General features: G+C 35.3%; 1 protein-coding gene across 2 annotated transcripts in view; it reads left to right on the top strand.

Moving 5' to 3' along the window:
- Positions 1-22,571, top strand: part of LOC100890361 — a 76,622-nt gene that overhangs the window by 40,193 nt on the left and 13,858 nt on the right. The window contains exons 5-7 of one of the 2 annotated variants that reach the window (XM_003727337.3): positions 15,010-15,115; positions 16,943-17,108; positions 20,115-20,244. In XM_003727337.3, coding sequence (XP_003727385.1) covers positions 20,182-20,244 — 63 coding nt within the window. In that variant the 5' untranslated portion in view covers positions 15,010-15,115; positions 16,943-17,108; positions 20,115-20,181. The remainder of the gene's footprint in view (positions 1-15,009; positions 15,116-16,942; positions 17,109-20,114; positions 20,245-22,571) is intronic. The other variant, XM_030973874.1, reaches the window with a different exon arrangement.

Here is a 22,571-nt window from a genome sequence, read left to right as displayed (position 1 = left end):
TTTACAGAAAGTGAAGAGTACAGTTTTACTTTAATTTTTTCAGTAATTTACTATTTACCTAATTATAAATTTGATTTAGAGTCTAGAACTCTAGTTACTCTAGGTCATCATTTTATAATTATCAGTTTATGTCAACCACTACTCGTCAATCTAGAATCTAGAGGTGAGTAGATCAGGATCTAGACCAGACTGAGACTAGTGAGACTGAGAGTGAGACCTTCAAGTTGTAAGGCGCGCGTACGCGTGCCTGGGGTTTAAGAAACTTCAGGGCTCCAAGCCCAAGGCCAACATCAACATGGCCAAGGGCAAAGGGAGTTATGAAAATTATCATCATGCTGAGCTGAGATGACCTGGGATGTAGCTCCTCCTGGCCTGGTTAACTGTTAGGGAATTCAATGATTTGCCTTACAAGCAAAGAAGGACATGAATGAACGTTTAATTAAAAATTGGAAATTAGATACAGTCCTGCCCTGAAATTGAATAAATGGCACCATCCGAAAAAGGAATACTTTTGTTTTGAGACTGAAGTAATCATGAGTAGTCTACCTTTTGGGGAACAATGTCTACATGTTTAGCTTAGTTTCTCTCATTATTGTACTCTGTGTCTGTTATATTCAAAGGCAGCACTTTAGTACCCTTGGTCCCTCACCCTATACAATTTTTTTTTTTTTAACAATTGTTCTTGATACCAGCAAATGTTGCCCAACTCCACTTTGTATTTTAAAGAATTTTCCAAGCAAGCACCATACCAGATGATGTACATGTCTCACTACCAGTACCTACACTTCAGTGGTAATGACATTATGATGATGTTTTTGCTTTCACTTAGTTTCAGATGCAGTAGATACAATTTTCACTTGTATGAAGGAAGCACTGGGAAAGTACATCTACTTTTCAAGAATGCCACAGGCCAGAAACAAATCCAGGTGAGCATAGTTTCATGATCTGTTCAAGAAAATCACACTTTAGCAGCAAAGTACTAAGCACACTCACTGCGTATGTGCATTGGGGTGGTTGTGTTTGGTAGGGACAATTGGAAAATTCTATTTTGGGGTAATAGGGGCAATTGAAAACTTCTGTTTGGGGTCAATTATCCCTAGTAATTAATTTGATGTACAAAAGATAATATTGGATTCATTTCCTTACCTCTGCTTGCAAATAAATGAAAGAAAATAACTTGTAATTATTTCTTTCATTCTACAAAATTAGATTGGATACGGGGACCGACATGCTGGTAAGATGAGTCCTTGATAATTCACTGAACACAGAGCTGGGATTGTGACTTGGCATAGTGACCTAAGAGTGGGAGCGGTATGGAATCGTTGAAGCAATTCACCGAACACGTACAGTCAGAGCTGCATGTGTGACTTGGCATGGTGACCCTTAAAGTCTCCTGACGGCTCCGATTGCGATTCTGATGATGACCCATTGTCTATGCTTCTGAGCGAGTCAAAAGGTATCTTCTCTCCTTCTTGATTGTTTCCCAATAGTTAAAATTTTAGATATTCTTAATTGCTTTTAATGCTTAGGTCCCTTAGTTAAGGGAATGAGTGGTCCTATCGAGGTCAGCATCTAATTTTTTTTTAAATCCTTAACAAAAATTGCCAATACTAAGGTGATACCAAATAAAGTATTTAATTCATTAAGAGCCTCTCTAAAAGTTGGTACCAAAACTACACAAAATAATTTCGCCCAATCATAATGCACTGTAAAGTTTCCCATTCATAATTGAAATTCTGATAATGGTTTTCTATTGATTGTTCTTTCTCTTATTTCCTTTTGCTTTCACGCAGTCTAGATAAAGGATCTTCGCTGCTTCAACCACTATTGCTTGGATGACATACGTGTGAAGAAACTTGAAGAACTGTTGTTGAAGAGCATGCTTGAGAAACTAGAATCTATTACATGATCGTTTTGACAATGCTTCAATGTTTCAATACCTCAATCTCTCTTTTATACTGTTTTATTTTAAACATTTTAAATATCATAAACAAAGCAAACACCACTCATAATTGTAATTGTGTGTTGTAATCGCAATGAAATGGATTGATTATAAAATCAATGAATTGATTAAAGGCAAACTGGTAACATTGTCCATGATTTCGGAAACAATGAACTGAATAGTCGTACAGGTGTCAGTTTTCTGTTACAGTATTGCAATGAATTCCTGCACACATAAATCTTTATTATTCAAATGTATAGCTCAGAACAGCTATTTATCGGGTATACCTACCTCGATCAGGAATGCATATTAGAGTTTTCGATTCCAGTTCCATGAATCCTCATATCGTATCTTTGTATTGAAGAATTTGTTTATCTATTTTCTTTAAATGTTTGTATTCACAGGGGTTGATGCCTTCATTAGAACATGAATATAAGTTACATTTCCACAATTGATTTTTCTTTCAAAACACAATGTTACTAGTTCACATTTAATGTTTATATTTTTACTTCTATAGTCATTCTCATCATAATTGTATTTGGTACTTCAAACTATCTTATAATCATACAATATAATGTTGCTGTTTTGAATTTTATCTGTTTGATGAGAAATGAAATTGTTTAGTCAAATTGATATTTCCATGTTTATCATGCATTGTTCAGCTGATAATTGTTTAGTCAGAGATTACGTGTTTGGTAAACTTTGTAGCGTTTGAGACTGTGTACTAAATTTTATTGAAATACCCTAGAAAGAGATTGTGTAAACTGACTTGCTTCTGAAACTCTACTCACAAGATATTAATGAAAAACAGTAATGAACAAAAAAGTAATGATCATGATTATATTAGTCATATTTCCCATTGCCTCGTTTTGTTACGATCAACATGTAAACCTTTCAGCCAGAACAGGATAACCATGGCGTGCAAGAAAGAGACTATACCACACAGTACTGTTTTGAATACCTCTTTTGTCTTCAGGTAAAAAAAATCTGTGCAGATGAACCTTTAAAAAAAAAAGAGTTTATTTAGTAACCAGTATATTTCAGCATGCTAATGATGTAAAATTTCTTATTCATTTTTTTTTGGAATGGTATTTTGAATATAGATTTATTTCTTTGTTGACTTCATCATACATGTAGTACATGTATGTCAAGCATTTTGTATGTCACATGTGGCATTTATTTGCTATGATTGCTGAATAAACATGATAACCAGGACATGTATGAAGAATAAGTTAAAGACATTTTTAGCATATTTAGTACTGTATAATGTGCTAAATAACCTTTGTATTCCGTGGCTGTATACCTGATGAGTCTTTTCCACAAATCCCTAAATGTACATTTCAAAATGCAATATAGTATTGATGATAATTGATGATGATATGTTTGGTATGAATTATTTAATATTTTTTATTTATTCTCCATTTGCCACTTGCTGTTCTGGTTCCAAATGTTTGAATTAAAACTGCTCAGTCGAAATTCATTTTCTGTGTTTATATTGCAGAGTTAAGTAGTTAACTACAGATTATGGTCAATGATCAATACTGAATCTTTTTCCTTCATTCAAAAATATTTCTTAACATATTTGCTTTATTTCCTATGTGAAAAAATATATTTAGCTAGGCCCCTCTCTAAAATTTTAGACATTCCTCATAGTAATAGAGTAGCAAAAGCCCTAATATCACCCGCATGAATTTCAACAAGAAATGGCAGAATTTGTGTGATATTAAGAGGAGATGGAGGGGGTAAAGAGAGAGAGAGAGAGAGGGGGAGACTACTTGAACGTGTTCTTAAGTGGAAAGTATATAGTAACTTTAGTGCAATCTTTAGTTCCTACTACATACAATATACCTGATAATTAAACCTCAAAGAATATTAAATACATATCCATTTTAGCTTAAGATTAAAGAGAATAGCTTATTAATCATTTTAAAAGCACTTTGTGCCAATATCCATCTGTGCTATTGATAGTTAATTTATTGTGAGCCGTAGCTTCGTGAACAAAAACTGACATCATACATCTAACATCATAATTATACAAAGAAGAAAAGGTGCTCTTATTTTATCCATACATCTATTAAACAAGTAATTTTACCGTATTTCAGTGTCTATCTCATGAAATTGCTTCACACAATAAAAATCCCATATGTTTTATACGCGCTCGGCTACGAGCCGTCACTTCGTGAAAACAAAATACAAGCGTTCTATGTGATTTGTGTTTTCACGAAATGACGGTTAAGTTAAAAGTTCATACAGAGACATTCAGTTTATTCTTATCAATAAAAAAAAAAACAGCTACCAAACGAGGAAAATGTACTCTATCTCTCAGTTCGCATTATTTTATCTGTACATCAATTAAACAAAACATAATGCCGTTTTTAGTGTCCATTTCGAGAATTCCATCCACAAGGGAAAAGTCCCATACGTTTTACGCGCGCGGCTACGTACCGTCACTTCGTGAAAACAAAATCAAAGCGTTCTATGCAATTTGTGTTTTCACGAAATGACGGATGTGTTAACAGTCCACACAGAGAAATAAAAAAGCAGCTACAGAAAGAGGAAAATGTACTCTTTCTCACAGTTTGAATTATTTTATCTGTACATCAATTAAACAAAACATAATGCCGTTTTTAGTGTCCATTTCGAGAATTCCATCCACAAGGGAAAAGTCCCATACGTTTTACGCGCGCGGCTACGTACCGTCACTTCGTGAAAACAAAATCAAAGCGTTCTATGCAATTTGTGTTTTCACGAAATGACGGATGTGTTAACAGTCCACACAGAGAAATAAAAAAGCAGCTACAGAAAGAGGAAAATGTACTCTTTCTCACAGTTCGAATTATTTTATCTGTACATCAATTAAACAAAACGTTTTGCCGTATTTAGTGTCCATTTCGAGAATTCCATCCACGAGAGAAAAATCCCATATGTTTTACGCGCGCGGCTACGTACCGTCACTTCGTGAAAACAAATTCACAGCGCGTCCTTGAATTTCGTGTTTTCACGAAGTGACGGTAATGTTTACAGCTCATTTCCTCAAAAAATATAAGAAATTATGGAAATATTTAAAGATAGAACTAAACATTGAGATATTTTCAATCCCAGGATATAAAATTTATTTGCCTTTGATAAATTAAAGAGGTTGAGATTATGGCTCGAACCTTTGAAAGCGATTTATTCAAAACTAACTTTCTTTTAGTTGCGCGCTCTACCGTCACTTCGTGAAAACAGGGACGAAATGAGCATACAGACTTGAAAACAGTGTCCTATAGAGAAACGTATGTACGGTCAAATGACATGGCAGTAGGCCGACCTCCAATGCGCGCTCACGATAAGCCCTGCCCAGTTATATACAATTTTTGTATGATACAACATCCAGAATAGAGCAATATTTACATTCTTTATGAAGTTTTCACTCACATTGATGCTCAAACAGGCATATCGCTGTATAATGTTTCATTACACAACAGTTCTCTATACGACATATAGAGAAGAATTAATTGCTTATTGTATAGCTGTACAATAATGATTCAATGCTGACATTTATAAAACTCTCAACATATCCACTCAGAGTGATCAAAACGTTAACAATATTCATATTGAATGTAATCACAAAAATACAATGAATTCTCGTCATCTGAGCGCATGGTAAAATGAGAAGTCTGCGACACCCAAAGTATACCAACCCATCTATAATGAGCAATAGGAATCGATGCGTGGCGGAAACATTTCCAATCCAGTTGTTATTGTTTAGTTTAGTTTTGTTTGGATGTGCATTATTTATGTTTGTCTCCATTGCAACCTAGTTTGGTTTCCAAGAGAAGGAGTGAGAGTGGAATTAATGACTAACATCTAAACCTAGATGAACCTTGCGTCCACCTCGGCTGATGAAACCATGCCAATGAAACCTTGCCAAATACAATCACTTCTAAATCAAACCACAGTTTTTAATACCAATTTTAAATCAACAGTTGATGTAGCTGTTATCGGTACTCCTACGCATATGGTTATCCCACATGTGTTGTAACCTATATTTTCCTGACTCCATCCATTATTTAAAGGTACATCCTATTGATTCTACTAGTAGGCACTATATTTTACATGCTTATGTACATAATTATTTGCTGCTGCTGTTATTGTTGTTGATCTAAATCACTTAAACTTCAATATGTTCATCTGCTGTAGTCTACCTTCCAGTAATTAAACCCTTTTTCTTTTCAATTTCAAGATTTTATTAAAGTTTTTAAAAAAAATCACAAATATTACTGAAATAACATTTACGTCAGAGTTTCAGTATTGAATTATAAAGGTTAGGCTAACCAGTTTCAAGTTGAATATGGATTATTTACTAGAGGGCTAGAGGCAATGCCATTTAAAAGATATATACATATGGTGTTTTGTTGTATGTTTTTGAGATTGATATTCATTACCAGATACAATTAATTCAAAGCATTCTATAGCAATAGGAACATGATGATATGGTCATGTTTTGTGGATTTGACAAAAATTAGAAAAATAATTTAACTTGTAATAAGTTGTAATGCAACATTTTAACAGATTGATTGAAAAGAGTAGAAAGTAACCTTCTCAAAAAAAAATTGTTCAAAACCATCTTGATGCCAGGGTGGATTCCTCTTTAACAAATAAAATTGTAATTGTGAAAACTATCTGATTGTTTCGAAAACAAACAAAAGGAACTTGGTTTAAAAAAATGAGTTGAGGGGGAACATAAAGAGTCATACCTAATGGCATTTTTGCAATCAATCAATTTCCTATTGATTTCCGGTATTTCTTATTCTTAAAAAGAGACAGACTTTACTCAAGTCCAGTTTTTGATATTTTGTTGTCTGAAACCCCTACTGAAAATGCTAGGATGAATTTCAAATACTTTGAAGGTGGAATAAATCCCTTCGAAGCAATGTATACAAAAGCATGCTAATCATGCTTTGCATATAATTATAGGCTCAATGCAGGCTCCATGTTGACCATGTACAATGTATTTTTAACAAGTTTGTGAAACCAAAAATGGTGTTCTCTAGAACTATACCAGCATTTTTTCTTTCCCAGGAAATAACTAATAAAAAATATGATAATAAAAATTCCTTTCAGTCCTCACAAATCATATCCTCTTTCTGATAAAAGACACTTTTATTGTGTTCTACAGAAAGTTTATTGTGAGGAGCAACTTTCAACTAGGTGTCATTTGATATGCTTTTTATCGTTAAAGATGGAGGCCCTTTTCTGGGTATTTTTCAGTTTCCGTAGAACCATAGACGTAATTCTATTACGTCTATGGTAGAACGCTGCAGCTTTATTGGTTCTGTGGTTTAATTTCTAGGGAATAGAGTGGGCATGTTGTCCAGTTGGAAAACATTTGTGGCTTCATCTGTGAAGTGATGTGGTTTTGATGAAGGGTTCTCAGCTTCTTAGAAAATATGCCATGTTGGAAAGAATCAGAATCTTATATTTTTAGAGTCATATTCGTTCAATATATGAAGTGGTGTGGAATGAGGCGTGATGTTTCCAATTTAGAATGAATGTCATGGGTCCTTCATTTACACAATTAGTATTCCCTCATATGAAGTATATACATTTGTTTAATTTTGTTTTATTTGTTATCTTTCATTTTGTCTTTTTTTTAAATGAAGTCCATTAATTTTATCATAATTTATTAATTTGGGGTGGGGAGGAAGGATGAAGATCAGTCCACAAAGCGTTTGCATCAGATGGCTCTGTCCAAGGTGTCAACAACAAAAATCCATTTTTGGAAAGTGGACATGTAAAACAAAAAATGATTATTTGGAAGCCCCATTTAACAATTAGCTCCCCCCCCCCCTTAGAAAGCAAACCGTAGGTATTCCTGCTGGAGAATATTAAATACACCATGAAGGCCTATTATGTAAATACTTTTGCAATTTAATCGGTCCCTGGTCTCGCTGCCAAAGGTCATGGGAACTGTTCTTCATGACTGGAAGGACCTGGACTAATTCAAATGGTCCTGGTACCAGCAGAAAGCTAACCTGAAGGAAGCCCTGAAGCACCCTCGATGTGATATCTCTTCAGAATGCTTTCTGTTCGCGTTCACATACAGCAGAAATTATAATGTTACTGTCCCTGTCAAGTTTTTTTTTTTAAGTTTTGATTTATTCCCCTCCAACTGGTGCTATGCCTGGCAATTTTCCCAGCTCAGTAATCGGTGTGTTGACTTACCACTCGGAAACCAGAACAACACTCAAATTTGTCTGTCATCTTGGTTTGAAAGTAATCTTTCTGATAGTGATAGATCTCAATATGTAGTTTATAATAATAATTCCTCCAATTTTTCTTCTATTACACGGCGTACCACAAGGTTCTATCCTAGGTCCTCTGTTTTTTAAGTCGGCAAAAAAAAAGTCGGCAAAAAAAAAAAAAAAATTTTTTTTTAATACACGAGGGCAGTTTATACAGCGTTAATTACGGTAATAGATTTTAAAGCTGTCATGTGTTATGCACTTATATTAGTTTTTGTTATATTTGCAATAACATTTATATTTTTTTTCCTCTCAGAGCATTTCAATCAAATGGTTCTCTACTGTTTTTTTAATTTACATTAATGATCTTACACATTCAGCTGCACCTTGCACTTAAATGAAAGGCCTTCCCGCGTGGGTTTTTTAACACGGACCTGGTTTGCTGCCGACAAAGTTGGCAAAATTTTTTTTTTTTTTTAGGGCAAAAAATAGGGGTGCGGTTAATACACGGAGGTTTATGCACTGTTAATTAAGGTAATGTGAATTTTCCTTTTTCAAATGGAGTACTATTGAAATACAAGGTAAAAAGTAATATAAACCCTTGGCCGGGATGTAAATTCCCTCTTGCAACAGAAACAGACAGCTTCGTGTGTACTTTTAAAACCGTTTCCAACATGAGCATACAATTGACTCTGTTGTTTGCACTCCACATTTTTTTCTTATTTTGACCGCCATTCACACTACAGGGGAAACCCGTAAGAAACCATTGGTGTTTGATAATTTTTTTAATTTCTTTTGCGTGAGTTGTGCGCATGCGCCACTTGTCGCTGTCCTGCATGTGTTAACACATAAGTAAGGAGAGTCACGTGACCAAAAACCGCCATGTTTTGATAATAAGCATTTACACTGCCAAAAATCAGTGAAGTCTCTCCGGCGTTTCCAAAAACCCCATTCCAGAGGTGGGTTTTTCGGCGTGTGTATATGGGTAGTCACTTGGCAACTTTCGACGAAACACTTGATTGTGAGAAAACTTGACATTTTTGCTTGCAGTGTTTAAATGCAGCTTATGTACATGTATCTTCTCCATAAGCCCTTTAGACCCGAATTCACAAAGGAGGTTTAAATTTAACCCATGGTTTAAACCCTCATTTACATAACCCATGGTTTAAAATGAGCGCAAAATAAGCGTGACACAAGTCAGAGGTCCAATATTAGACGCGTGCAAGGCAAGGTACGCTTATTTTGCGCTAATTTTAAACCATGGGTTAAATTTAAGCCTCCTTTGAGAATTCGGGCCTTAGAGTCTTGATGAGATTGTTGATTACTCCTTGATATAACTACCAAAGCAGAAGTTTGTAAACACGATGAAGGTGAGCTGCTGAATGGATGGAAGGGGCTCGTATTCTATTTCAGCACAGAAGCTTAACCAGGATACGCCATCGTAGGATTCAAATTTCATAATTGACTTTGAAGAGGCATGAATTACATGTTAGGAGTGTTTACAAAGAGCTACACTTCACACGCTATGTGCTACTAAGCGCTACCTAAAGAAAGGATTGTCATAATATGGTAGTGAATTGATTTCAATAATGACAATGAGGATGAAAGATTAGAAGTTTGTTTCATTGTGAATTCAATAGAGACACGCACGTGTGCACTGTGCAGGGATGTTATTTTGATATAGTTCAATGTTTTGTACATGGGTTAAATGATTTATTATTATGGCCTAGAATGTGTGACAATAACATGCCAAAAAGTTGTGATAATAATTATCAACATATTGTAAATGTTAAAGATGGTAAAATTTGAGTTCATTTTTAGTGAGAATAAAAGTAATTGTATTTGTAAAATGAATTCTATTTACTGCAACAGTACAGGTAATGCTAAATAACCGATTCCATATTAATTAAAAGACAGTAATTTTATAAGGCTTCCTATTGCCTTCAAAATTGGAATAAATTTGCCAGTCAAAATCACTAATATTTTAATCAAAAGACTTGTATTCACAAATCCTGAGAAGTGCTTTTAAATCATAGAATGTGGCTGAAGAGGGAGATATGTACAATATATAGAAAGATAGATAAACAGATTGATCGATAGATATATAAATAAATAAACCAATAGATAACTAGGTACATAATAATATAATAATAAAACGTCACTTATAAAGCGCTTACAGGACCACCAAAGTCTACATGTACATGTACATGTACATAGACAGACAGAATGACAGATAGGCCGGCAGACAGACAGACAGACATACAGACAATCAGACAGACAGACAAATAGACAGACAAGACAGAGAGAAAGAGAGAGAGAGAGAGAGGGAGTACAATACATGACATACAAGTGCACATAGTGTGAGTGGGATAATGGGTTAGCCCTTTTTGTAGGAACCACTCCCTCAGTCAAATAATAGCTGGGTGGTGGTGGGGAGCAAAGAAAGAATTGCCACAGGTGACTGATACACTGTACATTGTGCTTTATGAAATAGAAGGGTAAGGCACCAAACAGTCTATGAGGTAATATGTTCAGCTGAGGAGTGAGAGTAATGATAGAAATGATAATAAGCTGTTCTTGTATTGCAGCCTTATCATATAAAGTCCCTATGCCTGCCCTTCCAAAGAAGTTTGGACATGAGTACCCGGGCTTCAGACTTTCAGCTCCGGCAGCTATCATCAGCGCACAGATTATTTCAAGGAATAAACCCTGCCTGGTTACACAATTAAAACCTTGGTGGAGAGTGGCAAATGTGGATTGTCACTCTTCTCAAAAGACATGAGTACTAGGCTGGGATTTGAACCCTCGACCCTTAGATTGATGGTCAAGTGAATGAACCACTGTACCACTAAAAGTGGTAGATTTACCCTAAAAACTTGGTGAATTTATTTTCTATTACCAGGACTGAAGATTATCTGTGTGTCTAGATGTCTTTGAATGAGTTGATGTCAATGAGTTGGCCTGAAAAAGACTCACATAGTTTTCAATACGTAGGACCACCTGGGCGTGAACAATAACAATCGCTTAAAATGTATCAAAATGCTCTACATTTTAAGCAAAAAATTTCAAATCACACATGGTTTGCAAGTAAGGTTTCCCTCATTTCAGAGTCTGTTGCAGGGATTCCAGAGTCCCGAGATAATAAAGCAATTTTGCTCTAGGAATGTTAAAAAAAATCTCTAGTGATATAGAATTAGAATTCATTTAATTTGATGGAAATAACTGCAACAAAATACAACTTTTACAGCATCAAATCTCAATAAGCCTTTTCCACTTATACTGGACCCTGAGACTTGATCAAGTTATTGTCCGGTCCTCAACCATGCGTTTTTTTGTACAAACTTTCTGTATGTACAATAGGAACAAAATCAAAGCAATATAGGAACAAATTAAGTTGTTGTTGTATAGCTATGCAATTTTTTGTATACATGTAGGCATGCAATTAATATCTTAATTCTGAAATCAGAGTACTGGTAGGTCGCAAAATACAAAGTAGAGCAACTTTTTTCTTAGACCAATTAATACAGTGAATACACTTACTATGAAGAAGCCGACATATCACTGGTCAGTACCAGTACCGCATTCACTGCAGGTAGTGAACAGTTAAAGGATAATGAGGATGTTTTTCCCTTGATTGTGGTGATATGGCCTGTTTTCCAGGAAACCCTTTGAGAGAACAAGCCGCAAGTCAGAGCACACTGTGACTCAGTGTTATTTTAAAGGGGGTGCTTACTGGGCTTTGCAGGGTTTTCTCAACGATTTCCTTGCACCTGCACGATGCATAGGGATATTCTGTGAAAGAGCTGCCTGTGAACTGTAGACCAGCTGGCCAAATATTGTGTAACGTAACTCACTCTTTGCACGTATATGTACAGGCCATATGATCCAGTTGATAGAGTCATAGAAGTCAAATTTTCGAAATATGATATTATCATAATAGGAATGACAATGATATAAATTTATTAAGTGCAGAGCTTCATACACTTTGCACATATATTTTTACTGTGCTGAAAAAGTTCCTGATGTGCTTAAAAACTACAACATAAAGTCAAATGAAAAGATGTGCTTTTAGTTTTGATTTCAAAGTACTGGTACTTAACGATGGGGATTTCCTAACTACTGGGAAGTTATTCCATAGTTTGGGGTGTGCGCATGGAAATGTTCAATCTCCCAATGTTAGTTTTGTTTTGTATGATGGGGTCTGCAATAAGAGAGTATGGGTTGCTTTATGGGACAATTGGATCAATCATCTCATAGGATCTGAACAAAGATGTAAAATTCATGGCCATAATGGCTGCAGATTCATGTAGTGAAGATAGACTTGATATTGTGTAAAAGACGTGTCCAATGTCTAAATGGATGCACTGAGGAGACTGACATCTGGAGTTCAGGACAAGTTTGTGAAGTAACCTATATTCTCTTGGGGAGAAACCGGAGTGGTCACTTGTCCAACTAAATGCATGACAAACATCGGCCTACTTTTGTTCCCCTTCGCTTTACAGTTCCAATACATGAGAAGGCAACAAGACTTGCGTCTTATATGATAATTTATGGTTACAAAACTGCTGTAGAAAGGGTGCATGGAAGGACTGCCCCCAAAATCTAGATTCTAGCTGATGCAGAGTGGCTGGATAAGCACCATGGGAATTGTGTAGTAGTAGTAAACAAAACTTTAGGAAGAAGTGCATCCTGTTTTTCATTACAGGCCCTAAGGTAACTTAATTCATTCAATGCTTAGTCCTATTTTGCCAGGATGGTCGACAAGTCGTCTCTTTCCTCTTCTTGTATACTGAAGATTGCCAAGCGGTCTCTCTCTCATTGTGGAATGTACACCATCCCTTTAACATCCAGTACAAAGGATAAATCCTGTCGCCGTGAGTTTCGGAGAAAGACTGTGCTTTCAGGATGTCATGTGCTCATGTTTTCAAGGGAAACGGCCATCAGACATTGCCCGCAGTCATTGTTTCTTGTTACCCCTAGCAACCACAGCTCCGCCACAGACTCGGAGAGAGGGAGAGGAAACTGACGGCTCTTGTAGCTTTCTGTATTCAAGAGAGCAGTATGCGGCCAAACCAGGCCATGAATCATGTTAGTGACGCTACTCCTAACCAGTCCTAACCTTCTTTCCGCTAAGGTTCATGTACGCTAAACACGTAGTAGGCCTTAGCGCAAGGCATAGGACTAGTCTGCGGAAATAGACCCCTTACCAGGAACTTTCATTGGTCCTGGCCTAAATCCGCCTCCAGGGTTGGTCAAAGTTCTTTGAACTACCTCACCTTTCCAAGATATATAGTTACCTGTAACATAATCAGTCTTTGGCTATATCCTGAATGCATAGTTTGGATATTCTGAGAATGGTTAAATTTTGGGAAGAAAGATAAAGCCTGCCCCCAAAAGACTAGATAATTACTTTTAATAGTAATGTACATTCACTGGCATCCAGTATTCGGCTATTCGCATATTAAAAAAGGTGTCTCTATTTTCAGACTACCAGTAGTCGTTGTAAAAGCAGACGTAACAAACAGTCACTCAACTGGGACAGGCTTACACTGTATAGTCTTCTGGTCTAGGCACAATTTAATTTGAAAATCTCTTGAACTCTTAAAAAAATAATCTTCATTCAGACTTATTGATTGGCACATGTACAGCTGAAAAGTCAAGTTATTTGGAATGCAATAAAATAGGTATGTGTCACTACTTTCATCAACAGCTTAATTGCTAATGTAAATTGTTACATTGTTCATTTTTAAAAGGAAGCAAGTGTTCTTTATGTGTTTTTAGATTGTTTATTGCAAGCTCTGTGCTTTGTGTGTCTCTTTTTTATTTTAGGGGGGGGGGTCTTGTAAAACAAGATAATGTTTCTTGATTTTCTAGAGGTTTACTCTAGAAAATCAAGAAACATCTTGTGTACATGTTTTTTGTCAAAGTAAAGGTAGTGGATTATTGTACACTTCTTTTATCCACGTTCCTTTATCCATTGTGCTTTATTTATAGATTTCTTATATTCCATTTTTTTTCCTCACTCATCTGCTATTTCTATGGATATTCCTGACCTTGTACCAATTCATATTTACATACTTTTTGTCTGATCATACCGCACTTGAACTGAAGGTCTCTTTCTACATTTTGTTTCTTTTGTTCAGAGTAATATGTTTAATGTTTAAATCCTCCGCATATGACGTCACTTATTACCTTGTGGTATTTCAAGACAAGTATCAGTTGGTTTTGTTTTCTAGCTGAAGATTTGTCAATGAACCAAATGTAATATAGAAAGACTCAAGCCGTCAAGCGAGTCCTTCAAAGAGTAATGACATTCTAAATAATGCAATATATAACATAAGATGCCTACTCTTTCAAAGAGACTTCATGTAACACTTATTCACTGTTGATTGTTCAGACAGGCCTCTGACAAGGCTTATTATATATTTAAAATCAGCCAGCGTTGGAACAATAAAATATGCTTGGATTTATAGATCAATGTTGTGCCATGAAATTGGTGAGATCTAGATGCGCTGCATCCTCATGTTTTTATGTGTATTGTTGCTTCACTTTTTTCAGCATTTTCTCAAGCAAGGTTCATCAATTATTCAAATGATTCAATGTTTGTGGGTTCAACTTAAGCAGTTGTGTGACTGTAGGAGGAGAGTCGATTCTGGTATTGTTCTATTCTTTACACACCTTTATACCATTAAACATGTATTGTGTGTTTGGAGGCAGAAGTATGTACCGGTAACTTGTATGCTTTAACACCCTTCTGGGTATGAAAAGATGAATTATCCTTGTCAAGAAAGCACGGTGTTTTGAACCTCTTTTTCCTTTTTCTGTATTGTTCTGAAACAGATTACCCACCGATTCCAGGGGAAATCAGGCTAAAATGGCGGCCAGATCACAGGACCCTTCAGCAGTCTGATAACCAACTTGTCTTGGGCCAGAGGAAGTCTCACAGGTATATATATGCTTCAATTTACTACTTATTTATATTGTATCATTTGATACATGTACCTCGCATTGCTTTACCCATTGTTGTTCTTATCCATACCATATAACTGGAAATATATGATCAAAGCTGGAAAAGCATTAGGTGTGGCAATATCTCAAGCATATTGTTATACCTCTGTATGCTTCTATATTAATTACAATTGCAAATGTATAATGATCGTCATCTAGTTTTTATTACGGTCATGGTCATACTGTGTAAACTGTTGAACCGTGCAGAAATAAATGAATAAATAATAATAATATATATATATTTATTTTTGTTATTCATGAAGAATTTTTAAGATAGGGAAAGGATCTGAATTATTTCTGTTCCCGGAAAGATATTGTCAGAAACACCTACCTAGGTATAATTTCCTCTTGTTTGCCCAGTTTTATGATACATCATGTTTTATGAATGTAGGAAATAATTTTTAGGCAAAGCAGATGGGTGGACTTAAATAAAGGGGGAAAAGCAGATCATATAGGTACTGTAAGTGATTGAAAGTAATATATTTGTTTAATTAAATAACATACTGTACATAACATATCCAACACTATCGGAAACATCTCAGTAGGGGCTCCAGACACACAACATACATGTATTGGTAATATTAGCTTTTTATTCATTATATCTACTACCCTTATTTTTCACGTTCATAAATTAGTTTGATTTGTTCAAAGTACAGTATTGTATTCTCTGGTATTCATGCTTTCTCTCTAAGTATCATATGCTCAGTACCCTTCTAATTGATGATGCCATTAATCTATATTGTATCCATATGGATAAGAGCTCTTTCAATTTTAACAGTACATATTTTACATGTAGGACTAAGGGGTATGTAAAAAAAAGAAGTACAGTTTCCTCACTTCATATGTTGGGATACTGTTCTTTTTAATAGAAAATAACCTTAAAAAGTTATCTTTGCTACATATATATTTTCAAGCAATCACATGTTTTGTGTGGATATTTTATCAATTATCCCAAATAAATTAATTACGTAACGTTATAAAAAAATCTCACAACTGTGAATATCTTTCAGGTAAAATTGTTTCCTAATATAAAAATTACAAATTTTGGGAATTCCCAAAGGAAGTTAGTGTATTCTAAAGGGGAAAAAGGTATCTCGTTAGACAGATGACCTGATATTATAAATGATCTCCTTACATATTAAAGCCAATTGAAATTATTCCTAGAGTATCCCTACTAGGGTAAAACCTGCACTAGATAGAACCTGTATAGAAGCTATAGGACAACACCCTTTTGTTTCCCTCATGAACACTGTTTCCCATTTAACAAATTAAAATAGGTATGAAATAAACCTGTAAAGACCAGTTTTCTTTTCTCCCTCAAGAGGTCTTTGTAAAGCCTATAAAAAGGTTTCACCATTTGTACACAAGGGAATCACTTGCAACGCTTGCATCATGAAATTTGTGATTATCCAATGTTTTATAATCTGCAGATCAGTAAGTTAATAATCATGCATGCATTAGGGATATTAAAAATGAGAGTTAATGGAAGCCTTTCTTTTGGCAAGGCTATACATCATTGTAAATATATCATTAATTACTTTAGTGCAGTCATGTTTGAAATTGGCCTCCATCAAATAAATTGTATTTCTACAAGGGATCCAGGTATTGCTTCTGCCCTCATAAATGAGTCGCCAATTTTGCGGCATTTTCATCATCTGCTTAATGCCAAAATCATGTCTGTCTCTAATCATGTGTATTTTATATCTTGATCGTGTGGTTGGCCACATGTTAACCATTTGTTGTGTCCCCCCTTTTGTCATAATAGGAGCGGCCCAAAGAACAGACATTTGTCATCTATAAACCCTGCTCAGTAGGACCATATACATACATACCACTCTCGCTTAGGGGAAGACCCAGCATCTTACTGCCTGAGGGACTAGGCAAACTGCATTGTAGGCTCTTTGTCTGGTTTCAAATAACCACAACACAAGGTATGATAAGTCATTATGTGCAGACAATAGAACAGTTTATTATATGCAGTCATTCACGTTGATGAAAATTAATCTGAGAATACATGAAAAACTACACTCTTGTATAACAATAACTCATGTTAAAGTATGTGCAATATGTCTTGCTATTTCGTGCATATCTCTCGGGTCTTTGAGTTCATATTTTGTTCAAGAAGTGAAGAATGTAGCAAAATGTTAGATATTGAGGTAAGAACGTGATTGATTATAGAGCAATTTTCTGTAAGCCTCCCTCTACAATGCTTAATCACAAGTTATATTCTATTGAGGAAACTTGTGTTGAAATGTACCCCATGGATAAGAACGTGCATGTAGATATTTGTATGTTTGGGAAATTATCAAACGATATAGCACCAATCCTCATTTTCACAAATCTGGGTGAGAAATTATACTAGGAATCAATATTATATTTGCCTTTAAAAAAAAATTGCTTTTTTTATCCTTCTTAATACTCTTCATTTATTATGTTTATATTCCTGTGCATGCTTTTTAGCTTCTTCGTCATTTAAAACGAAATAGTTTGTTTAAAGACGTTTCAGCAATATTTGCTCCAGGGCTCCGCCATGATTTAATATGATTGTTTTTCAGGTCACATGGCCTAGCTCGCATTCTCATCCAACATGAAAGGATAATAATGACTGCCTAACTGGTTTGATCTATCTGTCATGTGATCAGAAGTCAAAATGCTTTATACCCTTGGGGCTTTGAAATCCTTCCAGGCCCCTTAAGCTAGGAAACCAAAATAATTCAGGCTTCCAAGAAACCGGGATGATTTCCTTTCAGTCCGCGATTAGCTCAATTATGGAAACGTACGCTGATAAAAATTGCTTTGATCAGCTAGCTTGGGCTGCCGTATTGGGAAGGACATTGACATTGTTTTTTTTATCATTTCTTTATGTTAATACATTATTTTAAAATATTGTTATTCAGATATCATGATTTAAGCTCCCATTTGTAGCTTCTACTCACAATATCCGTCACATTTTTTCTTGCATGTGTTTCACCTGTATTTCCTTTTAGTTCAAGATTAACCCAATCATATAAATATATACTGAGAAAGTGGTAAGATCAGCTAGCCTGGGCTGTCATATCAGCGACTGCATTGATGGCAGGCATAAAAATGATGCAGTTATTTACTTTGAGCTTATCATTTCTATAGAGATTTTTTTTTAAATGTCAAGACATTATTGTAGAATATTATGATTCAAAAATGATGATTTAAGCTCCCAGTTATAACCTTCTGCTCTATTAGATTGATAGGAAAGATCCTCAAAATCTATTTGATAAAGGTTTTTACATCCAATACCCTTTATAAATATAACATATGCGTCCTACTTACGTGACTCAAATAGGTGTTGACATTCATTTTTCTTTGACAGAGCAATTTTCTCTCCTGCCTCTGCAGAAGATATAATCAAATATTAGCATGCTTATGTATGGCCGCTGCCTTGTAAATGTACAGCAATTTGTTTTTGAAGTGTGCTAGTAATGGGATAATTTGGGTGATTCTGTGTGGGAGGCTAACAGACCAAGAGAGGAGTATGATGAGAGAATAAATCAAAGACGAAACAAGCCGGAGACTGAGTGTAGCATTGTAAATCAGGAATGACAGTCATGTAAACCAAGCCCATTTCTTGTTCTGCAGTCGGCACAGTCTTGCACGCCCACAGATAAAGCATCCCCTTTATTTCTGAGAATTCTAAGTATTCTTGGCCTGTGGATGGAGCTGTCTGGCCCGATCTCAATCAAACTCCTATTCTTCAGACATCACAGGTCCCCAGAAAATCAATTTAGCTCGACTTTCAACGAAAATGCAGTCTCGAAACGACACCTTCAGCCCTTTGTCTTAGTTTGTATGGTGCTACAAAATTGAAATGTAAAACTTTTCTTTACTTGTGTATGATCGGAAAAAAGGGAATCACATTCTCTCTTTTTTTTTTATAACAACATTTTCCAGTGCCACTTTCAGACCACATTATATAGTATTCTTATCATAAATCTCTTTTCCTTCTTGACATCTTCTCATTAATCTGAACAAGATGCTGGTCAGTTGTGTATCTTCTCTAAAAAAACCTTTCCTCTCCTAAAAAAAAAGTATAAATTATATATTTAAACCCCTAAAGACATACCAGTAGTTGAAGTTTGATTGACTATATCTCTCTTGTAACGGCATAGAGCCATATCGATCAAACTTGAGCTTCCAAACTTTTTTGAGGAGTTAATATATATATATATAATTTATATGTTTGAGTTTACTTGAGTGTACTAGTACTATTTTGATTGATAAGTTGTCATTGCTGAACTAATGAACTTTCCGAGACCTGGAGATTGATGAACACACACATTTTCAATTCGTTGAAGCCCCTTCATATCTTGGGTTTCACATTGAATCAGAAACTATGTGGTTTGATGTCTGAAGAATATATTGTAAATACCGTACATTCACAGAATGATATCGTATAATAGCAGTCAACCTCTAGGTTTCGTTATATATTGTTTTCTTTCATGATTGGTTATAGTTTCAGAAAGTTTGATCGAGAGGTATTTTGTGGCATTTATTTCTTGGCTTCTTCATTTCTTGGAAGAGATACATTTGTTTCTGTTTTGAGATTCTGAGGGTCGAGATCTTTGGAAATCGAATGTGGGAAAAACCCACGACCTTGTAGCAGAGATGCATGAAAGGCCATGTATCATGGCATAACATAACTCATCAGATGTTCATTAATTTGAAATATCCCAAGAGGTAAAACTCAAATTTGTTATTGTGGATTTTTTTTTCTTCTGAATTTTAGGCTGTGCTGTCTTTATTATCAGAACCGGCTAATGATAATTCATTTAATACAGTGTTATATGTAGAGTATACTTGGATTGAAACTCAATGGCAATCTACATGTATTTATTGGAAATAAAAACGCAATGGTTTTATTTAAAGACACTTGCTTTAGTGCTTATTTTGCTTTGTCATTTCAGATTAGCAACTACAATATCTTCTCATCAGCCAGCCAGCCAGCCAGCCAGGGTTAGTGATTAATCTGCAATGATGGTCAAGCCGGTCAAGAAGAGGGCCATCCAGGAATGGAAGCTCACAGAAGCCATTCAGGTACAAAAGAAATTTTAAAAAACACAATTATAATAATAATAATAATAATAATAATTCAAGGGCTAGTGTGGGATATGTGGTCATGTTGTGTCTCATATGTTATCAAGTGTCATGGGACAATATAAGCTGAAGTAATCTTGAAGTGCAAATTTCCTGTATATTTGTTATACTCTAGAATATTTGATTTGATGGAGTTGAGTACGTACGTAAAAAGGGGAAGAAAGAGAAGAAGAAGTAGTGGAGAACAAAATTATTTAGTAAAAGAAATGAATTTAACGGAAATGACAAAAATATCTATAAATGGAAGGAGAAAGGAAGAGTAAAGTCACCAGGTGACATTGACGCCCTCGTCTTTTGTCGTCGTAAGACGGAATCATTTTTCTGCCCAAGATGTCATTGATAGTAAAGAAGTCGGGTTTCACCGCCCACGTGCCCTCGTCTCATTCATGTTTTTATAAATACCAAAAAGCTTGTTTTTCTCTCTCAAATCAAGATGGGCTCATGACGTGAGATGTTTGATACCATACAACTCTGTTTTATCACGCTCAGCAATTCTAAAATAATAATCATGATTAATTGCCTTATAAATCTGTAGACGTGATCTATATATTTTGAAACTCGGGGGCACTGAAAAGGGTCAGAGGAAATAATATTTGTTTTGCATTTATTGAAATCAACTTGATGCGGGTGTGGAGTTTCCATTTGATATCGACCAATCCTTGATTGTTCCGTCTCGTATTCAATTCTGTACTTGAATTATATCAGTATTTGACTTAGCATTGAGCTAAGCTAAGTCAAATGTCTCAAGTCTTATTCTGATCACATCAAAGTATTTTACTTTAGTAAGCCAATTTTGAGGCAAAATACTTACTGATGGTCATTTTGACGTCACATGGCCAATACAAAAGTATGTGCAGTTTATAATGACTGTGAATACATGACAACCAGATACCCCACAATCAAAGCCTCCAAAAATAATTGGTTTAACTCTGATAGAGAGCCTTTTAAACTTAGGATAAAAGCAACCAAAAGCTTCAACTGAATACCAAATTTTGCTAAAATATTTCATCTAAGCTGAAAACTCAGTAAAATTCTCATATTTCTGATATAATTGTCATGTATTTTGAAGGTTTGATAATAATGCAAGAAATATTCTGTAGTTTCTTTGAAAGAAAAAAAAATTGTTTAGAGATTATACGGTGTACAGGTATGAAAGCAAATGGTAACCAGGATAGGAAGACCCAGACACCTGTTATATCAACATCCATACCTCCTATCTAGGCTTCCTATCTAGCCTGGTGGATAGAAATTTATCAATTGTCTATGTCTGCATACCATCATACACGTTAAATGAGGTGACATATACTTGATTTGAGGGTGAGGGAGGGGGGGGGGGCTCTCTAACACTGCACGAAGAAAGCAACAAATGAAGCCTGCCTCGAGTGGCCTTGGAATAGTCGGTGTAATGGGTGATCATTTTTTCGCTAAAAATCCACACAAAATCTGTACAGAATTCAAGAGTATTTCATATGGAACAAAACAATCAATCTTTTTTTCCTTCATTTTCAGGCAGAACTAATGTCAAATTGAATTTATTCATTCATCTGTAATAATAACAGAAATTATTCATTCATTGGTATTTTCATTTCTTTCAAAGGCTATTTCACATAAGAATTCTGCATAACAATTCTACATAACAATGCATGTACAGTGGTACAATACAATGAGTGATTTCAAGTTGGGTGTTTAAGGCAGCCTAAACACCGAAATGGAAATCAGCTGGTGTTAAGGCTTTGACCTCTGAATATTGTCAAGTTCCGGTAGCTAGTGTTATCGATTTTGCAAAATTGTCGTCTGCTGAACCGACCTTTGTGGCTGCATGGTGTTAATATTTTATGTACAAATGTCCTATTCACTAACACTAGCCCCTAGGGATTAAGCAAATGTTGATTTCCAGTTCGGTGTTAGTGTTGTACCCGCACACAGTCAACGCACGAACGACGCCAATTTATTGTCTGACGATCAAATAAAAATATGTGAAACAGGTAATTCATATATTCTTTCGTGTAAAATTAGTTATTTTCTAAGACCAGAGAAATAGGTGTAAATTTATTCTGTACTTTTCATGATATCTTTGGTTTTGGTGAACTATTTTTAAATCATTGTCGTAAAATCAAGTATGTGGTGACGTCACGGCTGGTGTTAAGCTATCGATTTTGATATCGGTATCGGGCTCTTAATTTCATCAGCAAATTCTCCGCTCGATTTAAGAGCTCTTGACTGCTCTAAACACTAACACTAAGACTAACACCAAACTTGAAATCACC

Source organism: Strongylocentrotus purpuratus, unplaced genomic scaffold (assembly GCF_000002235.5).
Source record: "Strongylocentrotus purpuratus isolate Spur 01 unplaced genomic scaffold, Spur_5.0 spur5_scaffold_7, whole genome shotgun sequence".
Classification (NCBI taxonomy): Eukaryota; Metazoa; Echinodermata; class Echinoidea; order Camarodonta; family Strongylocentrotidae; genus Strongylocentrotus; species Strongylocentrotus purpuratus.
Note: the sequence above shows the minus strand (reverse complement) of the source record. Positions and strands in the feature narration are given on the sequence as shown.